We start from the raw sequence: 22,887 nt of genomic DNA on the forward strand, positions 1-22,887 counted from the left end.
GCAGTTGGATCGAATTACCATAGCTCCCAACTGTCCCTGATTTTGAGGGACTGTCCCTGATTTGGAGCAATGTCCCTCTGTCCCTCATTTTGGTCTGATCCATATAGATGTATATAAAATGCACTTTTTATTTATCAAAAAGTGTTATCCAGAGCTAAACCATCTGATTTCTAAATTGCTGCATTTGTAAATTCCAAAAGCCAATAATAAGAACAGTAGTGGTAAAAAAAGCACTTGTGGGTTCAACCAATCTTGTTTTTTTTTGTACAATTCTCCTTTAAGGGGGTGTGTCCTATGCCTGCATACTTTTGCTGATTGGTGTCCCTCTTCCCATCTCAAAATGTTAGGAGGTATGAACTGCTGTAGATGAGAGTAGAAAACCAAATGCTTCCAATGGTATATTGCACATAGTAGATGGTTGGGGTGTACAGCTGCCATATGAAAACATTTTTCTTCCTGATCAGGACGGTAATCACAGAATAAAAACCCTCTAACAGAGACTTTGGTGCAGTTGCTGCCAATAAAGAACAATGGGTGGTGCAGAAGTCACAAGCTTCTGTTTGTAGAATTCTCACATTACACGCTTGTTATTGTCATTAATGGTTCTCACGGTCGAAGATTTTTTTTAACTTTTTGTTACTGGCCCTTTAAATCTAACAAAACTACAACTCCCAGAGTTCTCAAGGAGTCACATGAGTAGCACGAGTGAGAACGAGGCTTGGAACCCGGAAACAGGAAGTGAGGGCTTGGCATGCACCCTCCCAGCTCTCTGATTGGCTGAGAGGGGCAGCACCCTGTGACTTCCGGCCATGGAGGGCTCATCCTGAAGAAAGGAGGACAGAGGGGCTGTTTGCAGGTTAGTGGAGGGGGTGGTGGGTGTGTGCTGGTTATATGATGGCTCTGCTGGTGATCTGCAGATTCCTGGTGTCCTTTCCTGTGTCTCCTGAGCCCCCCTTCCATAGAATGTGTGGAAGGGGGACACCCAGGTCCATCCCAGAGGGATCACTGTGCATGCACAGCAGGATCCTGCCTCTGCTCACCATGGAGAGATGACCAGGAGATGGAAATTTGTTATTCTGTTGTGTCCCCATCTCCTATTCACCATCCACTTCCTGGTAGAGGACAGTCCTGCACCCCCTCCCTCCCCCCTTCACAAGAGGTAAACACAATGCTGGATCCATCGGTCTTATTCACATGAGCAATGGTGTAGGTGCGTTTAAACACATATATGTGTGCAGTGGTCTCCGGGGCTTGTTCATGCTGTCTCCATAAAGTTGCATTGGGGCGTTGACACCCGTCCTGCATCTTCATCCTCCTCGAAGCTGCGCACAGGACACCTCTACAAGCGCATGCAGATGCAGCGACGTGCATTCGGATCCGTGCACCCGCGTGCCAAACTTTGGGCTGTGCGGCAAGGAATGCTGCTCCTTCATCCACGCTCAGGATGCTTTTCAGAGGTTCTTGACAGGTGACAAGGAGGTGGCATGTCACCCCCGCACCACCTGATTTAACCACGTTATTGCTGTAAGTTGTCGGTTGCGGTGTGGTTGCTTCGCGGCTTCATAGAAGTGCATTAGTCACATTTGGCGGGGGCACCGCCTGCTGAAAGTGAGATGCTGTTTAAATTTTGTTGTATGTTAGTGTTGGGGCGAAGTGGGGGGGGGGGCTCTAGTGCCTGGTTTTACTGGCCCCACACTGGCCGCACCTGTGAATGAAGCCTTAGGGCACAGATGTCAAAGACAAGGCCAAATCCGGTCCTCCAGGCCTGGTCATGTGGCCCTCGCACCCAGTTTTGCAGCCGGAACTCCATTCCCCCACCTCTGACTCTCATCCTCCACTCCCCGCTGTCACATGTAAACATGGAAGTCTTCTGTGTTTACAAGGGACCGCTTTGCTCTCAGTGGCTCCCAGAACTAATAGATCCCTGCATGCGCTCACAGCGGGGACAGATCTCAAGAATCTGAGGGAGAGAATGATCTCCCTGCAAGGTGAGGCAGATTCGCCTACACTCTGTACTCAACTCACCCCTGAACTCTGCACCCTGTATGTAGTGTACTGCTGAATTCTTCACTCTGTACATAGCGCACTCCTGAACTCTGTACATAGTGCACTCCTGAACTCTGCGCCCTGTGCGTAGCGCACTCCTGAACTCTGCGCCCTGTGCGTAGCGCACTCCTGAACTCTGCGCCCTGTGCGTAGCGCACTCCTGAACTCTGCGCCCTGTGCATAACGCACTCCTGAATTCTAAACATATCGCACTCCTGAACTCTGCCCCCTGTACATAGCACACTCCTGAACTCTGCACTCTGGGTCCTGTGCGTAGCGTACTCCTGAACTTCGTACATAGCGCACTCCTAAACTCTACTCTGTAGGTAACGCACTCCTGAACTCTGCGCCCTGTGTGTAGCTCACTCCTGAACTCTGTACATAGCACACTCTTGAACTCTGCACCCTGTACGTAGTGCACACTCCTGAATTATACTCTGTAGGTAGCGCACTCCTGAACTCTGTACATAGTGCACTCCTGAACTCTGCACCCTGTATGTAGCCCACTCCTGAACTCTGTACACAGTGCACTCCTGAACTCTACTCTGTACATAGCGCACTCCTGAACTCTGTATGTAGCACCTTCCTGAACTCTACTCTGTATGTAGCGCACTCCTGAACTCTACTCTGTATGTAGCGCACTCCGGAACTCTACTCTGTATGTAGCGCACTCCTGAACTCTACTCTGTACGTAGCGCACTCCTGAACTCTACTCTGTACGTAGCGCACTCCTGAACTCTACTCTGTACGTAGCGCACTCCTGAACTCTACTCTGTATGTAGCGAACTCCTGAACTCTACTCTGTATGTAGCGCACTCCTGAACTCTACTCTGTATGTAGCGCACTCCTGAACTCTACTCTGTATGTAGCGCACTCCTGAACTCTACTCTGTATGTAGCGCACTCCTGAACTCTACTCTGTATGTAGCGCACTCCTGAACTCTACTCTGTATGTAGCGCACTCCGGAACTCTACTCTGTATGTAGCGCTCTCCGGAACTCTACTCTGTATGTAGCGCACTCCTGAACTCTACTCTGTATGTAGCGCACTCCTGAACTCTACTCTGTATGTAGCGCACTCCTGAACTCTACTCTGTATGTAGCGCACTCCTGAACTCTACTCTGTACGTAGCGCACTTCTGAACTCTGCACTCTGTACATAGCACACTTCTAAACTCTGCGCTCTGTACATAGCGCACTCCTGAACTCTGCGCTCTGTACGTAGTGCACTCCTGAACTCTGCGCTCTGTACGTAGTGCACTCCTGAACTCTGTATGTAGCGCACTCCGGAACTCTGTATGTAGCGCACTCCGGAACTCTGTATGTAGCGCACTCCGGAACTCTGTATGTAGCGCACTCCGGAACTCTGTATGTAGCGCACTCTGGAACTCTGTATGTAGCGCACTCCGGAACTCTGTATGTAGCGCACTCCGGAACTCTGTATGTAGCGCACTCCGGAACTCTGTATGTAGCGCACTCCGGAACTCTGTATGTAGCGCACTCCGGAACTCTGTATGTAGCGCACTCCGGAACTCTGTATGTAGCGCACTCCGGAACTCTGTATGTAGCGCACTCCGGAACTCTACTCTGTGCGTAGCGCACTCCTGAACTCTGCGCCCTGTGCTTAGCGCACTCCTGAACTCTGCGCCCTGTGCTTAGCGCACTCCTGAACTCTGCGCCCTGTGCTTAGCGCACTCCTGAACTCTGCGCCCTGTGCGTAGCGCACTCCTGAACTCTGCGCCCTGTGCGTAGCGCACTCCTGAACTCTGCGCCCTGTGCGTAGCGCACTCCTGAACTCTGCGCCCTGTGCGTAGCGCACTCCTGAACTCTGTCAGATGCATTTTTGTCTGCTTTAGCGGTCATAGGGCTCTCAGTTGGCTACTCTCGGCGTTGGAAAAGGCTCTCCCAGAGTTTGTGTTGCTCCAATTGACTGCTACCCCTGGGACTCCCCGCATCTGCGGTGTACCAAGATGGCACCTAATCCTCACTCGGCTGCATGGATTTTGCACGTTTTGTTTTGTGCACCCACTCCTTCAGATATTTTAAAAATTTTCATGTGGCTGTGTCCATGCAGCTGCTGCATCTGCTGTGTAAGCTACCTGCCTGCAGATCCAAGGCAGATGCAGAAAACCACGACTTGGCATGCAGGAGGGGTGTCTGTCAACACCTGTCAGAATGAATCTTTAGGCTTAGTTCAAATGTACGGTCAGGGGGGCAGTAAAAACAGGAGGTTGAGCTGCAGTTTTACTGCTCCCCGACCTCCTACATGAACACTATACAGCCGCTAATCACTTGAAGACCAGTCTTTTTCTGCCACTTTGTTTACTTGTAAAAATCAGTATTTTTTGCTAGAAAATTACTTGGAAACTCCCAAATAATATATATTTTTAAAGCAGAGGCCCTAGAGAATACATTGGTGGGTGTTGCAATTTTTTATGAGCAGCAGTTTTTCAAGTGCAATTTTTTTTTTTTTCATTTTATTGTACAAAAACACCATAGATTACCCAATTGTTTGGTAAGATATAAAAGACGATGTTATGCTGAGTAAATAGATAACATGTCACACTTAAAATTAGCACGCGCCCGTGCAACAGCGACAAATTATATAATTATTACTATCCATAGGTGACTCTTTGTAAGTCTTTACAGGTTACCACTTTAGATTTACACAGGAGGTTGGGTGCTAGAATTGCTGCTCATTATCTGACGTTCTCAGTGATACCTCACGTGTGGGATGATTGCTGTTTGCCTGTGAGCAGGGGGGGACGGGCGCTTAAAAAAAAAATGTTTTCATTATTTACTTATTTTTTATTTTTACACTGTCTCTAATTTTTGTATTGTATTTGTATTGTTATCACAGGGAATTTAAACATCAATTGTGATAGCAATAAGCAGTGACCAGTACTCTCTATGGAGAGATCTGGGGTCTATTATAGCCGAGATCCCTCCTCTGCCCTTAAAGTCATCTGATCACACTAAGATCAAATGCTTTTCATATTTAAAAATTTAGCCATTTACAGCTGGGGAAACTGTAAGTAATGTAAGCTCATCGCCTCTGGTTTCCTATAATCACAGAAACGAGTTCTGGTCTCTGTTTGCCTCTATGATCAGCGGCAGATGCTCCGGCTGGTTGATCGGGTCTCCCGGTGGTATGAGAAAGCTGCAGGAGGGGGCCAACGTCTCCTCCCACTGCTTGTAAAGCAATCCGGGGGCTAGTCAGCTGCTAGGATTGCTTTGACAAGAGAGCCAACCGTCGGCTGCAGGCATCACAGTATAACAACATGAAGTCCAGTGACATACCGGTATGTTGCTGGTCATCAATTGGTTAAATGGCATGCCACTGCTAAATGCAATTTAATGAGGGCGCACTAAAACCACCGATTGTGTGTGTGCGGCGCTACAGCATTTACAGGGTTAAATCAGGCGTCAAAAAGGCATAGATAAACACGGAGAAAACGATTGATTTTAGTATGTCCTGTTTACATCATAATGCTGCATTGAGATGGGTCACAGAGTAAAAATGCAGAGATACGGTCTTTGTTTACACATCGCAACTTGCCGAATAGACTGGAATGAAGTTTTCTTTTTGTAAACCGTAAACAATGCCTTGTGTTATAACAACGCAAAGCTTCGGCTCTCGCCGCCACTACACGATGGACTCCCACTCTCGTGTTTTAGCGTGCCGACTGGTGTGAATGAACCCTTACAGGTATAAGGACTGATGCATGCAGGCGGATTGTTTCTAGCCAGCAAGATCCAACAGGGCTCAGTGATGAAAAAGGAATGTTCCTCTCGTTGTTATTTTTACTCATCGATCAAACAATCAGAATGTATTCATAAAAACGTACTTGCTTATAGCTACTCAACAGGAATTACAGGTTCTTAGAAGAAAGGCTTCACCTTCTACTTTACCATGAGGTCAAATGTAAACTACGGGAATGTAAACGCTCCTTTTACAGATTTAATAACAGACCGCGGAACTCTTCTGGCAGGAGCATTGTAAGGCCCTCAAAGGAGGACCCCTGTGACCCATATTTCCAACTCTACCGGACCTAAAGTCACAGATTTGCATGGATCGTCCAGGTATTACAGCACTTTTATTACCAACTATATATTCTATTTCTATGTCATTGTCCTCTCGATCTAATTTAAAGTCCTCTAATATAAAGTCCTTGGGCATGCCAGTGCTTCCTTCACAAGTCAGGGAGGAACTAGAAAACCCTCTTACAGGAGAAGAACTAAAACTCGAAAAGCCCCAGGCCCTAATGGACTACTTCTTGGTTATTACAGAACTTTTCAGGAGACCCTCACTCCTTACTTCCTACATGCATATAACTCTATCACAACTAGAACCTTCAGGGCCCCTGTGCAAAAAACTGTGAAGGGCCCCCTGGTCCCGGGGCCCTTTATTAGGGTCCTGTAGCGGGACCTTTTCACCTGCAATCTTGGGGCCCCTCCACAGTGGCAGAACGCCAGGGCACAGTCACAAGTGTGACCTTTGTGACCCCATTTCTGCCACTGTATCCACCTCTAATTCATAATCTGGTCTTGTATCTACAATCCACTCCACCCATAATTGGGATAATTACAATGATAAATCCGTTTTCCATGTCATCGATTAATATCACTATAAACAAACAACGGCCTGGTGATGATCTGTTTTGGAGGGGGCATTATCATTTAGCAGGTATGATCAGTTATGATGTGGCAATGCTGGGTGTTGTAGTTCTCAGCAGTAGAAAAGTCCTGCATTCCTAAACCATGACATGGGTGGCCAGCAGCCGGTCCCTGGGGCCATCCAACACCAGTGGCCTATAACACACATACACCTGGGAGCAGAGCCTCACCTGTGGATTCTGACCTCCATCCTGAGCTCTGTCCGGGAACATGCAGCTCTCTACAGTCCGGCTAGTTGGTCGGCAAGTGCCTGGCACAGCTCCAGCATCCTCACCGAGGCTTACACCCCGGTCACAGCTCTCCCTCCTCCTGGCAATCGCAGACTACCAGCAGACACACACACAGCCAACGCCCCTCTTCCTGCCGTCTTGGGGTGTCCCCATGGTGGCTGAATGCAAGGGCCTGGTCACAAGTGCTACCTTTGCGACCCTGGTAGTTCCGCCACTGTGCTAAGGGCACATATTAGTGTAATACCAGAACCCCCACAAAACAAAAAGATCTTGGTGTAGCAACTGTAGACTAATAGCCCTATTAAATATTGACCTCAAGCTGTTTTAGAATATTCTAACAAATAGAATACTTTCATAGAGTACACAGTGACCAGGTGGGCTTTGTCTCGCAATGAGAAGACGAAGGACAACAGGCATTGACCTCATTCACTTCGCCTGGTCAAGGACTCACTCATACTTTTGTCCACAGATGGGTAAAAGACCTTGGACTGGAAATTGTTGAGGTGTACTTTGACCCGGGAAAGTACATGATGGCATGGATGTCAGCCCTGTACTCCACTCCACAAGCGGCGGTAAGGGTCAATGAGACATGGTCCACATATTGTCCCATTTCCAGAAGAAACCCATAAGGGATGCCCTCTATCCCCTTTGATTTCTTATTTTAACACTAGAACCCATATTATGCAAACCCAGATCTATCCCATCTATCCAAGGCTTGAAGACGTTAAATACAGAACATAAAATAGCAGCTTACACTGACAATCTCCTTTGATTTATTTCCAATCTCGAGTCAGCCTTTCCAACCCTCTTGGATTCTATTAAACAGTATAGGCACCTATTTAAGGTCAAAATTAAAACTAATTTGAAGCATTGAACATCAATATGTCATTGGACGGGATGAGAGGATTAAAACAGATGTTCAAATTACTTTGGTCTCAATTCAATCTTAAGTACTTGGGAACCACAATTACTCCAGATCCAAATAAGCTTTTTGGGGCCACTGTTGACTAAGATCTGCTCAGACCTCCATAAATGGCAGTCACTGACCCTTACCTACTTTGGGTGATGTAACGCCTTCAAAATGACAACTTTATGCCAAATCTTTTACCCAATTCAAGTGTTACTTATAAAGATACCTCAGTCATTCTTTGCACATTTGCGCTAGCTGCTATCCACATACCCCGGGGTGTGGCCGTATGAGGGTGAGCACCAGAGACGAGTGACGCGCTTTAGCTTACCAGGAAGGGGGATCTGTCAAAGCGGCTTGTAGAGCGTGGAGTAGGTGAGAGAATACCCAATAGTTTGCTGTGCTGTGCATTGGAGTTCAGTGTGCTGTGGAAGTTTTTCTGCATATTTTGAATTTTGAAAGTGTAAGTTTAAACATTGAAGTTTTATGCGTGTTTTTCATTAAACTGGTTATGCGAATTACACTATTGGAGCACTTTTTTTCATTCACATGTGAAACGATTCCTGCACTTATATTTGGATGTTTGGTTTGTCGCTTTGACCCTTCCTGTTTGGGTACCAAAAGCATTGTAGCCTTACACGAGAATGTGGGCAATTGGAGCTGGTGAGTGATTTTCTATAGGGAGTGGGCTCACTCAGCACCTGGGTGTGGTGGAAGTCGCAAAGAAGACATCACGTTTCAAAGACTTTATTTTTTTTTTTTTAAATATTAGTTCAAAATATTTTTCTGATTTTTTTTCAAATATTTTTCTGATGTTTTCTATGTAAAGATTAATACACTTTTTCAGTTGAGTGCAGTGTTTATATATTTTTTCACTTGTCACTTGGTGTTCACTATATATACATATTCGCATTTATGTTTGTATGCCCATTTAATTAAGGGTTCACTTTAACGGGTGAAAGTATTAGTTATTAGAGAGCGCCACTGTTTTTTTCACGTTTCATCTAATCTGGTATGTCACAGAAGAAAACTCATTGTATATAATGACCTGTTGTTCCAGACCAACATCCAAATTATGGGCATGGGTAGAACACCACTCATGACCAATTGCGCTGTGCTTTCCTTCGGTATTGGTCAGGCATTACAGAATGCCACAACCAACCATTGGGGTTATACATCAAACATTCCACCTATAGATGATATCTCCTCATCCCTCCCCTTTTGATCCCAATATTAACCCAGAGTTTCCCCCAGGAATTGTAAATAAATACCCTTTACACCTCTTGACAATAGGCAAATCCTGTTGTAGCCATTTGATGACTCGAACTGGCTGGCTGGAACAGCAGGAAATACCAAATCTGCCCCACCCTCCATGGGCAGCATTTTCCAAACTCTATACCTGACTACAGAATTTACAACAGACCCCATCTCCATTTGAGAAATGCGCAGATAGAAGCTAAGTTCCCCACGTGCTATTACTTCTTTCTACAGGCTCAATCTGAAGGCCACCATCGCTAATGGCTTTCAGGAACAGGGTTACAAACTACTTTTTCGGTGGCACTGAGTCCCAGTGATGTTAAACAAAATATAATATAAAGTCGATGCCAAAAGGATCCTGGAACTCCCTTTTGCACATCATCTGAGGTCCACAAACTGATCCTCCAATTGACATCTGTAAACGTGGTTACAGACCCCATTTGTTACCTATTGCATGTTAAAAAGGTACATATGACACACAATAAGCCCCCTCTGTTCATCTGCTGAATGCAGCCCATGCATGTATTCTAGACCTATGAAAGCAAACTGTGCCTCCTTTGCTCTGTCAATGGTTTGCCAAAATCAACAAAATTAGGTTAAATTCTGAGATACTTGGCTCATGTGGATAGTGTTTATCAGCCCCTGGAAGTTGGAAGCCATTGAAGTAGACACGTATACTCCCATGATCTCCACTTGCTTCCAGGTCAAGTGCTGAGTGGCTGAAGCTCTGCTTGCTGAACACAGGAAGTCGGCCCCTCAGCTCATTTTTTAATGAAAAAAAATGTAAAGCACTTCTGATTGGATGAGGTAGAGAGACAGGACAATGACCTGCCAATCACCTGAATGTACCTATGCATAAAATACCCATGCCTGGCATTATTCTTATCATGCGAATATATGATTAAAAAATATATTCCCCTAGCTGAGAAGACAACAAGGATTACACTTGAGTCCATTATTTATTATGAAAAAAAGGGAAAATAATTGCACAAAGAGAAAAATGGGGAGCTGCCAACACTCCGCTAGACACAAAGTGCAGAAAAATCTAAAAACCAAATAGTGTAGTGCTCAGTGAAATTAAATAAAATATGACGCAAATATTCAAGGGGTAAACCAGCAATTTGTAAAACAAAATGATAAAAGGATGATTCAACCACGTTAGGTGAGTATTTCTCACATAAGTTCAAAAATGAAAAATAAGAAATAATAAGATCACATAAGTCATAAATAATCCATCTTGAGATAAGTAATAACAGTGATAAAAGTGAAAAGAGTCCATTTATTGTTGATCAAGGTAGATATACTTGGTGAATAGACTTGATGATAAGTGAGCAAACTTGCTTAAAGTTGAAATCAATAAAAAGTAAGTCTGGCACGCTAACCAGATGGGGTGGACACATGTACCGTATAGTACATGGGTCAAACAGGCATTGGTGAGGAGATGACCTCAATGGGATCCTCTGTATGGGAAATGGTGTGTGAACACTAAGTTCCAAGTATGTATATAGAACGATCCGACATCAATGAACGAAATCCATGGTAGACAGCAAAAAGGTCTCCAAAGGTAGTAATCCATGGCGTTGAACATGAAAAAAAATGGACCGCACATAGTGTAACTCTGTATAATCAAATTTATTGTAAAAAGGGGGTACACACTTACAAGAAATCCAGCAAAACAAGCTTCTATGTAAAAACAATTGCCACAAGCATCACCCGACGCGTTTCATCTCAAAAGACATCATCTGAGGTGTACACATTGTATGCAATCGTTGTAATATATATATATATATATATATAATATGTGTGTATGTATGTATGTGTACAGTGGAACCTTGGATTACGAGCATAATTTGTTCCAGAAGAATGCTTGTAATCCAAAGCACTTGTATATCAAAGCGAGTTTCTCTATAGAAGTCAATGGAGACTCAGATAATTCGTTCCACAGTGAATCTATGGTATGCAGTAACGCATGTAGCCAGAGGTTGGGGGTGCGCCGGAAACACTCTGGAACAGAGTGTTTCCCAGTCCACCCGAGCGGCTCTGAATGTCATCGGCGCCCCCGCACCTCGGGCCAAATGCGGTACTGCACACCGCAGAGGCTTGAATCTTACTCATTTTGCGAGACATCGCTCGCAAACCGAGTCAGCATTTAAAAAAAATAATAGCTCATATTGCGAAGCGCTCATTAACCGGGTTACTCGCAGTCTGAGGTATTACTGTACTACCAATAATTTGCATCCAAAACTAGCAATAGGGGACACCTGGATCTACATCCGCGGTACTCGAAAATAGCGCCGGCGTGCGTTCCACGCCTCACCTTCAGACACCACTTTCTTTGGACGGACGGCGTATGTGACGCTGGTGCATTCCACACTTCCACTTCGAAACACCAATATAGGCAGAAAAAAAGGAAAAGTGACACGACGCGGCTCAAGCCTCATTATGAGCCGAGAAGCATCAACACGGACATGCTCTCTACACCTGCGTCCCATGGGTTATTTTGAAAGAGTTCACCTCTATCTAATTCACGTACTCTATGGATTTCTTGATCTAATTCTAATTGGGAATGTCCTTTATCTAAAAAATGTGTTTTTAACTAAAGTAGCTTGTACCTTAAAGTCCTGAATATTAGTAAAGTTACGCCGCAACCTCAGAAGTTGGCTGCGTAGAACAGAGCGCAACCAATTTTGATGGTGGCAGCTGTCAACAGGAATGTATGAGTTTCTGTCTGTTGGTTTAAAGTAGGTGCTTGTGACCAGTTGACTATCTGCTACTCTGATAACCAAGTCCAAGAAATTAATTTCTGGATGGACTGGTTTCAAAGGACAGCATGATACCTCCTATTATTATTAATAATAATAATAATAATAAGGGTGGTCATAAACAAATTAAGTGAATCCTTTTTTTGGGATTGTTATGCTATGCCATTTTATTTGTTCAATATCTGCCTAATTTTATTGTCCGACTTCATATTGCATTAACCACTTAAGGACCGGGCCTGGTTTTTAGATGTGTTGTTTACAAGTTAAAAACGTATTTTTGCTAAAAAAATTATTTAGAACCCCCAAACATTATACATTTTGTTTTCTAACACCCTAGAGAATAAAATGGCGGTCGTTGCAATACTTTCTGTCACACCGTATTTGCGCAGCGGTCTTACAAGCACACTTTAAAAAAAGAAAAAAAAAAATACACTTTTTTGAATTAAAAAATAAGACAACAGTAAAGTTAGCCCATTTTTTTTTATATTTTTAAAGATAATGTTACGCCAAGTAAATTTATACCCAACATGTCACGCTTCAAAATTGTGCTCGCTCGTGGAATGGCGACAAACTTTTACCCTTAAAAATCTCGATAGGCGACTTTAAAAAATTCTAAAGGTTGCATGTTTTAAGTTACAGAGGAGGTCTAAGGCTAGAATTATTGGTCTTACTCTACCGATCGCGGCAAGGTTTGAACACCGTTTTCATATGCAGGCGCTACTCACATATGCGTTCGCTTCTGCACGCGAACTCGTCGGGACGGGGCACATTTAAATTTTTTTTTTTTATTCTTATTTATTTTACCTTTTTATTTTTTATTTTTACACTTTTTTTTTTTTTTTAATGTGTCACTTTTATTCCTATTACAAGGAATGTAAACATCCCTTGTAATAGAAAAAATGACGGGACCTCTTAAATATGAGATCTGGGGTCAAAAAAGACCTCAGATCTCATATTTACACTAAAATGCAATAAAAAAAAAAAAAAATGTCATTTAAAAAAAAAAGAAAAAAAAAAAGGCCCTTTAAGAGCTATGGGCGGAAGTGATGTTTTGACGTCACTTCCGCCCTGCAATGATATGGAGGCCACAGGAAGGATCCGCTCGCTGCCGACGGTAGAGGGCACCGGTTCGCGGCTGGAGGGGGGGGCCCTCTCCCGCCACCGATAAAAGTGATCTCGCAGTAAATCTGCCACAGAGACCACTTTTATCTTGTAGCCGACCGCCAGCCGAACACGGGCATACTTGGGTTATGGCAGCTAGCTGCTGCCATAACAACGATATCCGTCCTCAAAGTGAGGACGTATATCGGCGGTTGGCAAGTGGTTAATACTGTTGGTGCATAGTTTTGTGCTCCACTAGGTGTAAAAGAGTACTTTATTCATTCATTTGATATGCCTTACGTCTGCTTCCAGTGGACTTTTTACATATTAGTAGTATTATTCTGATAATGGCATTTGCTTCTCCCTGGAGCAGAGTGTCACTCTGATGGGTTTGACAGACTTTTTGCCTTTCATCTTGAGGCTTGAAGTGCAAAACCTTCCCGCTGGACGCAGGTGTAGAGAGCATGTCCGTGTCAATGAGTCTCGGCTCATAACGAGGCTTGAGCCGCGTCGCGTCACTTTCCCTTCTTCCTGCCTATATTGGTGTTTCAGAGTAGAAGTGTGGAACGCACCAGCGTCACATCCGCCCTCTGCCCAATGACATTGGTGTCTGAAGGCGAGGCGTGGAACGCACGCCGGCGCCATTTTCAAAAACCGCGGATGCAGATCCTTATTGGTAGTACTTTTCTATATACATTACAAGGATTGCACACGATATTCACACCCCAGATGATGTCTTTTGAGACAAAACGCGTCGGGTGATGCTCATGGCAATCGTTTTTACATAAAAGCTTGTTTTGCTGGATTTTTTGTAAGTGTACACCCCCTTTTTTACAATAAATTTGATTATACAGAGTTACACTATGGGGGTTATTTACGAAAGGTAAATCCACTTTGCACTGCAAGTGCACTTGGAAGTGCAGTCACTCTAAATCTAAGGGGTAGATCTGAAATGAGTGTAAGCTCTGCTTATTTTATCATCCAATCATGTGTAAGCTAAAATGCTGTTTTTTTTTTTTTTTTTTTTTCCTTGCATGTCCCCCTCTGATCTACAGCGACTTTACTCCCAAGTGCAGTGCAAAGTGGATTTGCCTTTACTAAATAACCCCCTATGTCTATTATTTTTCATGTTCAACGCCATGGATTACTATAGGGCTGAAACAACTAATCGATTATGAAATTAATCGATTACTATTTTCATAATCGATTAATCGGCCAGTAACATAATGGGGTGAAAAAAAACTAAAATTAGCCCTTTATAGTACAAAAAGAGCAAATAATCACTACTGTAAATATTACTTTCACTGTTGCACAGTAAAAACAAAGAAGAGCCCCTCACAGTGACGATTATTTGCTCTTTTTGTACTATGAAGGGCTAATTTTTTTTTTTTTTAACCCCATTATGTTACTAAACGTCTTAGGCCTGGTTCACACCTATGTGTTTTTTGGTGCTTTTTGCATAAACACATTACAGTTAATTTAACGTTCACATCTATGCTTTTTTTCAGCTGCTGCGTATTTGGAAAGGGTCAAGGACTTTTTTCAACGCAAAACTGTGCTTTTTTTAGTTCAGTATACTTCAATGGAGAAGCTGCAGAAAAGCATGTAATGCGTTTTTGCAGCAATTTGTGTTTTTTAATCTGCCCAACAACAAATTGGCCAAAAAAAAGGCATAAAAAAAAAAAAAACCCAACAAAACGCAAATCACAGCAAAATCACGTGCGCAAAAATCAAAACGCATGGCAAAAAGCACTGCATAAACTGATCAAAAGCAAACTGCATAGATGTGTACCGAGCCTTATGCTGGCCACACGGATCAATTTTAAGACGAGAATATACAGACGAAAAATCTTTGTACATTCGCTGAATGAAAGAATGTTGTTTGAAATTTTCACTTGCTTTTAACATTCTGTTTTAAAATGGATGTCATTTCTGAAGGAAAACCTCATCCACTGTCTGAAAATTCATTTGACCAAGAAGTTTTCTATTATTTCTAAATTTTCTCGTCACTGTGGTTGAAAACAAACGTCGATTTGACCCCACTAACGATAAGAAAATCGAATGAACGTTCTTAAAATGACATTTTCTTTTTTTTTTGAAGGAAGACATTGTTTTTGTATGGCCAGCATATAATATATTACAGTTCTGTTTGAAAATCTGCAAAACAGTCTAACTTTTTTTTTCTTTAAATAAAAAAATTTGATCTGAGTCTGATGTTTACCAGATTCAACTTCTAATAGTATATACAGTATATCTCCTCTAATAGTATATACAGTATATCTCCTCTAATAGTATATACAGTATATCTCCTCTAATAGTATATACAGTATATCTCCTCTAATAGTATATACAGTATATCTCCTCTAATAGTATATACAGTATATCTCCTCTAATAGTATATACAGTATATCTCCTCTAATAGTATACACAGTATATCTCCTCTAATAGTATATACAGTATATCTCCTCTAATAGTATATACAGTATATCTCTTCTGTCTGTTCTGTCTGCTATTCTCAGAGTGGATTAAATTACTCCCTAACCATATACCGATGTTTATTTTTACCACTGCGTATAGAGATATTTAAGAATAAATTGCCTTTTTTTAAACTTACATTTTAACTAAATTATACACCACACTTTTTTAAGGTTATTAACCGAATAATCGAAACAATAATCGGCCAACTAATCAATTATGAAAATAATCATTAGTTGCAGCCCTAGATTACTACTTTTGAGACCTTTTTGCTGTCTACCATGGATTTCGTTCGTTGATGTCGGATCGTTCTATATACATACTTGGAACTCAGTGTTCACACACCATTTCCCATACGGAGGATCCTCACCAATCTCCTGTTTGACCCATGTACTATACGGTACATGTGTCCACCCCATCTGGTTAGCGTGCCAGCCTTACTTTTTATTGATTTCAACTTTAAGCAAGTTTGCTCACTTATCATTAAGTCTATTCACCAAGTATATCTACCTTGATCAACAACAGATGGACTCTTTTCACTTTTATCACTGTTATTACTCACTTATCTCAAGATGGATTATTTATGACTTATGATGATCTATTGTTATTTCTTATTGTCTTTCATTTTTGCACTTATGTGAGAAATACTCACCTAATGTGGTTGAATCATCCTTTTATCATTTTGTTTCACAAATTGCTGGTTTACCCCTTGAATATTTGTGTTATTTATTTTATTTAATTTCACTGAGTGCTACACTTTTTTTTGTTTTTTATATTATTTATAATGATTCATGTACGTTAATTTTTTGGTGTTTCACTTTAGGGTCATTGCCATTTTTACATACCGAGAACATCTGACTGATTTACTGAGGATGGATAAAGACCCGAGGTGTATAACTGAGATGATACTGAACCTCACCCTGGAGATCATCTACTTACTGACGGGAGAGGTGAGGAGGATTCTGGGAGATCACATGACATCACTCTTATCTCTATTCAAAAATAAAAAACACAGACCTGAGGGGAGGAAGATTCTGGGAGGCCACATGACATCACTCTTATCTCTATTAATAAAAAACAGACCTGACCAGAGAGATGAGGAGGATTCTGGGAGGTCACACGACATCACTCTTATCTCTATTAATAAAAAACAGACCTGACCGGGGAGGTGAGGAGGATTCTGGGAGGTCACATGACATCACTCTTATCTCTATTACTAAAACATAGACCAGAGAGGTGAGAAGGATTCTGGGAGGTCACATGACATCACTCTTATCTCTATTAATAAAACACAGACCAGACCAGAGAGGTGAGAAGGATTCTGGGAGGTCACATGACATCACTCTTATCTATATTAATAAAACATAGACCAGAGAGGTGAGAAGGATTCTGGGAGGTCACATGACATCACTCTTATCTCTATTAATAAAACATAGACCAGAGAGGTGAGAAGGATTCTGGGAGGTCACATGACATCACTCTTATCTCTATTAATAAAACACAGACCAGACCAGAGAGGTGAGAAGGATTCTGGGAGGTCACATGACATCACTCTTATCTCTATTAATAAAACACAGAGCTGACCGGAGAGGTGAGGAGGATTCTGGGAGGTCACATGACATCATCAATCATGCATTCTGAGATATAACACTGAAACGTATTATTGTTTAGGATTATGGACCTGTGCAAAAGTCATCCAACCAGCATGTGACACCCAGCAGCCATACCAGCATGTCAGAATGGATCAGAAATCAAAGCCCCATCATGGAGCCTCCACCCCCTTCCCTGAGACCTGAGAGAAACAAAAAGATCCTAGAAGTCACCCAGAAGATCATTGAGCTGCTAACAGGAGAGGTGAGCGGTGCCGGGAATTCTGGGACCTTATCCAGTAACTGAGAAGGGATGTGTCTGGATGATGACTGTATCATTGTGTGTGTCAGGTTCCTATAAGGTGTCAGGATGTCACTGTCTATTTCTCCATGGAGGAGTGGGAGTATATAGAAGGACACAAGGACATTTACGAGGATGTCATGATGGAGGATGAAGTGACCCATAGAACAAAGGGTAAGTAGATATTTCTGAATAATAAGTCGTTTGTTGCTTATGATTTTTGTTGAGTATCAAAAAAAAAAAAAAAAATTGTGGGTTGAAATTTGTACGTAACTTGACACCCCTAACTCCCTATGCAGTAGTATTTGATCTATTGGTGTGAGTTCCTGGGTTTGCATACATGCTGTGTCCATTATGAGGGGCTTCCACCATCCCTGCTGGTTTTTATTTATCTTATGTTATGGAAAAAGTTAAAGGAGGAACTGTAACAAACAAATTTAGGTGCAAACACTTCTAACTCCCAAGTGGACAGTTACAGAGTTGGGAATTATGGTATGAAGATCTCACTGTTGGGGGTATCCAAGACCTAAAAGAAGCCAGGGACTGACTCTGCCCACAAGGCATCACCTTTATCTTCGTTTTCAGCTTTTCCTAGACTGTGCTTTTAAGTAGAGTGCAGAGTTCCAGTAGGCACTAAAAACATGCACAAAAAATTCAACCACTCCAGTGCTCAGACAGTAGAACATCTCATTGTGTCACTGCAATGCAGTCTTCCTCAGACCAGGAAATCTTCAACAAACTGCAAAAAACACACAGGAGAACGCAAACGCCTAGTGCATTACCACCATAAAAATGTATTGGACCCAAAAGACAAATAAATACTCAGAAACATGTTAAGGAACAAGCGTATTCAAGTATCAACTCCAGCCGTGAGGTGATGGCGTCCGACCATATAAACCACCTCTGGAAGGCTAACGGGTTTCGGGGGACATGTCCCCTTAGCTCTGAAGAAAGAGGGCATGTCCCCCAAAACCTGTTCCAACTGTGGTTTATCTAGTCGGACACCATCACCTCACGGCTCGAGTTGATATTTGAACACGTATTTTCCCTATCATGTTTGTGAGAGTTAATTTGTCTTTTGGATCTAAAATTGTGATGGTGCTAATGCAATAGGCGTCTGTGCCCCCCTGTGTGTATTTTGCTGTAGGTAGCAGTTTGGATAGAGGACGCTATAGTTCTATGGTACTATGGTCCAATAAAGACTTACACTTCTTGCCCACTGGTGATTTTATTTTTGCCCATCTCTTATGTAGGCAATGATGTTTTGATTGCAACACAATAACTATTAGCATTCTGTCTTTCCCATAGAGAATGAAAAACCTGAAGGATGCCATGTTGATGATATGTTATCAGAAAATGGTGGACTTGACAAAGGCTCTTCCAAGACATTCTACCCTGAAAATTTCCAGGGTGTCGGTAAAGATTTAGCCCCTATAGTGCACTGTCTGGAAACCGTTTATAATCATAGGAGGAATGCATCAAAAGGCCAAAAGCTACCTCTAGTCATGAGAGATTCCACTTCCCTGACCAGGGATAGACCAGACACTTGTGTTAAGGAACATGCTCTTTTTCAACCAAGAGAAGAGTCATCTTTGCTCAACAATGTCACATTTAAGGCTACGGAAAAGATTGACCAAAACTCTATTGAGGACAAATTAGCAGACTTGAATTTATATCTAAAAACAGACTCTGCGAACGGAGATAATAAAAATTTAGAAGAGGGTCACAATGTTGTAGATGCCGATATGTGCCCAAACCTGGTTGAAAACAAGTTTCCTAGTAACACTGACCCTTTTAAACATATGAGTCTGATGGAGAATAACATTAAGTCATCGCCAGACCGAGACATTGGGGACTACGAAGATGTGGAGACAGATGAGGATGTCCAAGGCCTAGCTGACCCTTATGAGGATCCAAGATTTGCCCAGTCATCTTTTAACGAGGTGATTGTGTTTAAGCTGCAGGATACGAGTTATACAGGAGAGAAACCATTTGTGTGCAACGAATGTGGCGATTGTTTTCACAAAAATTCACAGCTGGTAGAACATCATCGCCTGCACGCCACGGAAAAACCATTTGCTTGCCCTGAATGTGGAAAACAGTTTGCCAATCGTGCAAATGTCATTGCCCATCAGATGGTACATATTAAACATCATGCGCCTGCGAGAGAGAATTCCTCCGGAGAGGGCCTTATTGTATGTGCAGAATGTGGGTTGACTTTTGTCAACAGCGCCGCCTTTGAGGAGCATCAAAAAGTTCACCGTCTAGAGAAGGCTTTTGTGTGTCCTGTTTGTGGTAAAAGCTTTAGCAGGAAAGGACATCTTAGTAACCATAAAAAAATTCACAATGGAGGCAAGCGGATTCCCTCCTCTGAAGGGGGCAACAAATGCTTCCCCTACAGCGGCTACACGCGGAAGAGATCATTTTCATGCCCTGAATGCGGGAAATGCTTCCCAAGCCGTTGTCACCTCGACAGGCACCAGCGTGTTCATACCGGAGAGAAACCATTTTCTTGTTCAGAATGCAACAGACGGTTCACTGACCGCTCAGGCTTGGTCATACATCAAAGGATTCACACAGGGGAGAAGCCATATTCATGCGATGACTGTGGAAAACGGTTCAGAGACCGCTCCGGTCTTGTGGTCCACCAAAGAACGCATACTGGAGAGCAGCCATACAAATGCCTCCAATGCGGGAAGTGTTTTCACAACCGGACACGTCTCGAGCACCACAAGAATACCCATGTTGAGGAGAACGTTTTCAACTGTCCACAATGCGATCAGGTCTTTCTGGACGTTGCAGCTTTTGCTTTGCACCACCGAACTCATTTTGCTCAGCTGCCACAAGTTGCGGGAGCGAAAAACTACCCTCCACATTTGTTTTCCAATCAAAATCATGAAACACCCCAGTTGTTTTTGTGTCCGGAGTGTGGGAAAAGCTTTGAAGATCCATCTGTTCTCTATCTACACATAAGAACTCACCAGATAAGTCAGACAAAAGGTTTCTCGGAGCCACAGCAGGATATTTCTACTGCTGAGCTTTACCATCAATCAGAAGACCAACAGTCGAGTCCATTGGCCAGTCGGAATGCTCAGAGGACAGATGGGCCACATTCATGTTCCCAGTGCAGTCAGAGGTTTTCTGATCTTACAAGTCTTAGGGCTCATGAAAAGCAACATTCAGAAGAGAAGCCCTATAAATGTACAAAATGTGGGGAATGTTTTGTGCTGAAGGGCTATTTGATGAAGCACTTGGAGACTCATGTGTGATGGGTGTGTATGGGACACTCAAAAGGCAGTTGCTAAATATGTTCGATATGCATGCCAGGGGAAACTGAATCTCAGTTGGAAAGCCAATTGGTGACCAGAGAACAGGTGTAGACAGCAATGGTACAGGCTAGATTTGGTGGGAGCAAGCTCATGGGCCTGGTAGATCCACAAACTCAGCTTCAGGAAACCAGAGGGTTTGTAAAACTGAAAAAAGTTCTGCACTCATTTGCTACTTTACAAGGGATGCAGTTGTAGGTCGTCCCTGTGTGATAGTGAGGGGCCATGCCAGTACAGACTTTGCAGATGGGAAAGGTTGCCTGTGCCTATTGCAATCCTTATCAATTTCATTCAAATGGATGGAAAGGCCAAAGCTGCTACCTTGCCTGGGGACCCATTCTGCCTTAATTCATCTTTGGTTGGGAGTATCTGTATTCCAGAGGCAACTGGCAACGTATAGATGATGTAAGTCTTGGGGCAACAGACCACCCTTTGGCTTCAAATGTTCCTCATAGAGTTGTAGACCTCTCTTGTATTCTGTTAAGTTGTCTCTTCAAAGGGCTGCAAGCTGTCTCTTGACTAGTTTTCCATGTAAAGTTGTCAAATCTGCATACTTGCCCATGGGGTGGTATTGGCTATTCCTGCTGACTGGGCAACTAATCACAGTGCATTAACAGAGAAATTCACATTAGGGTACTCCAGTATATTAGTAATGGCTCTAAGAGAAGAGTATTGAGTATTTAATATTCTGTTTGAGGTTTTCTGTAACCTCTTCTAATATGTAAGTCGAGTGTGCCAGTAAACTTCTGTTTGGGAACTTTGAGTTTAAAACTGATCTAGTAGAGTGTCAGGTATTACAATATGAGCAAGAGCCTGCTGTCATTTAAATAGGTTGCTCATACAAACTGTGGGAGAGAGGACACACTAGAGACAGACACTAGTTAGCCAATCAGCCACAGGGCAAGGGTTTGAGCATATGCAATATTAGGGAAAATTTGCATGGTTTCTAGGAATAAGTAACTAACACAAGCAAAGATTTGGAGCCTGAAGTGTTAAGACTTTTACAGAATTTTGGCAAGCTACTTGGACATGTTGGAATTCCAGTAGGCCTTACTGAAACCATCTCCAACTTGCTTCTTTTTGCTAGAATGTACTTATGTGCAAGCAAGAGAGCTCTAAAACTGGGAGATGTATGTGCCAATCTTATTAGGAAGCTCTAATTAAAAGGTTAGTCCATCAGGTGCAAGTGGAGTCTGTTAGTCAAAGTCACTCGGTGGTGTTTCCACCACTGCTGCTGGCACCATTCCTGCTATATAATGTAAGATAATCTTTGCAATGACCACGGCAGATTTGCAGGTCTGGTAATAGCGGCTTGAAAAATACTCCAGAATTCCAGAGGACAATAACAACTGTTCTTTTTTTACTCCAAAAAATGAAAAAGAGTTTTTGGTGAAGTGCCTGTTATATTGTACGGGGGAATCTCAGCCTTGGGCATGCTATTTTCAAACTGACCAGAACAACTCTTAGCAATCAATACTAACTAGCCTACGGAGGAAAGATGTCTACACTTACTGTACCTACTCTAAGTCCGCTCCGGTCACGTGATCCAGTGTCGGCTTCAGGGGAGAGGAAAGATCATCGACAATGGCTGCCAAGCCTGGGCAGTGACGTCACCCATAGGCTTACTATGGGACATCTGTTGTCGGCTGTCCCTCCTCTCCTCTAAAGCCAGCAATGGGAGCTAATCATGTGACTGGATTGCAGCACCCTGTGAATAGCTCCCATTGTAAGTCCTATACTAACTAGCTTATGGAGGAGAAAAGTCAATACTTACCTATTTTAAGGCCGCGCCCATCCCCCCCCCCCCCCCCGCCTCCACATGATCACATTGTCGGATTTCAGTGCCAGCTTCAGGGGAGAGGAGAGATCACCACTAGTTGCAGAGCCTGGACAGTGACGTCACCCATAGGCTTACTATAGGGCATCTGTTGTCGGCTGGCCCTCCTCTCCCCTGAAGACGTGACCAGACCAGTGCGCCCTGTCAATAAGTGAGTATAGACATCTTTCCTCTACAGGCTAGTCAGTACAGGACATGGGAGTGGTTTAGGGTTTGATACGTTTAAACCAGACTTCCACTTTAGGTTGATGCAAGGTAAATTACATACCGGAGACCCACTTTGTTATTGATAGCTGTGCTACAGCTATGAGAGTTTATGAAAAGCAGTTCGGATATATTACTGTAAGAGATAACATTGTGCTTAGCCAGATGTTTTTGCTG

General features: G+C 43.0%; 1 protein-coding gene across 2 annotated transcripts; it reads left to right on the plus strand.

The window, feature by feature from the left end:
• Positions 1-763: 763 nt before the first annotated feature.
• LOC141106506 (uncharacterized) lies at positions 764-22,470 on the plus strand. 2 transcript variants are annotated; one of them, XM_073597321.1, is made up of 5 exons: positions 764-856; positions 16,277-16,403; positions 17,125-17,307; positions 17,394-17,517; positions 18,652-22,470. In XM_073597321.1, the coding sequence occupies exons 2-5, from the start codon at positions 16,326-16,328 to the stop codon at positions 20,610-20,612; spliced, it is 2,346 nt and encodes a 781-aa protein (XP_073453422.1). In that variant the 5' UTR covers positions 764-856; positions 16,277-16,325; the 3' UTR covers positions 20,613-22,470. The 2 variants fall into 2 exon arrangements, with proteins under 2 accessions (XP_073453422.1, XP_073453423.1); XM_073597322.1 differs by lacking the exon at positions 764-856 and adding an exon at positions 5,749-6,127.
• Positions 22,471-22,887: the final 417 nt, after the last annotated feature.

This window comes from Aquarana catesbeiana, linkage group LG08 (genome assembly GCF_042186555.1).
Source record: "Aquarana catesbeiana isolate 2022-GZ linkage group LG08, ASM4218655v1, whole genome shotgun sequence".
Classification (NCBI taxonomy): Eukaryota; Metazoa; Chordata; class Amphibia; order Anura; family Ranidae; genus Aquarana; species Aquarana catesbeiana.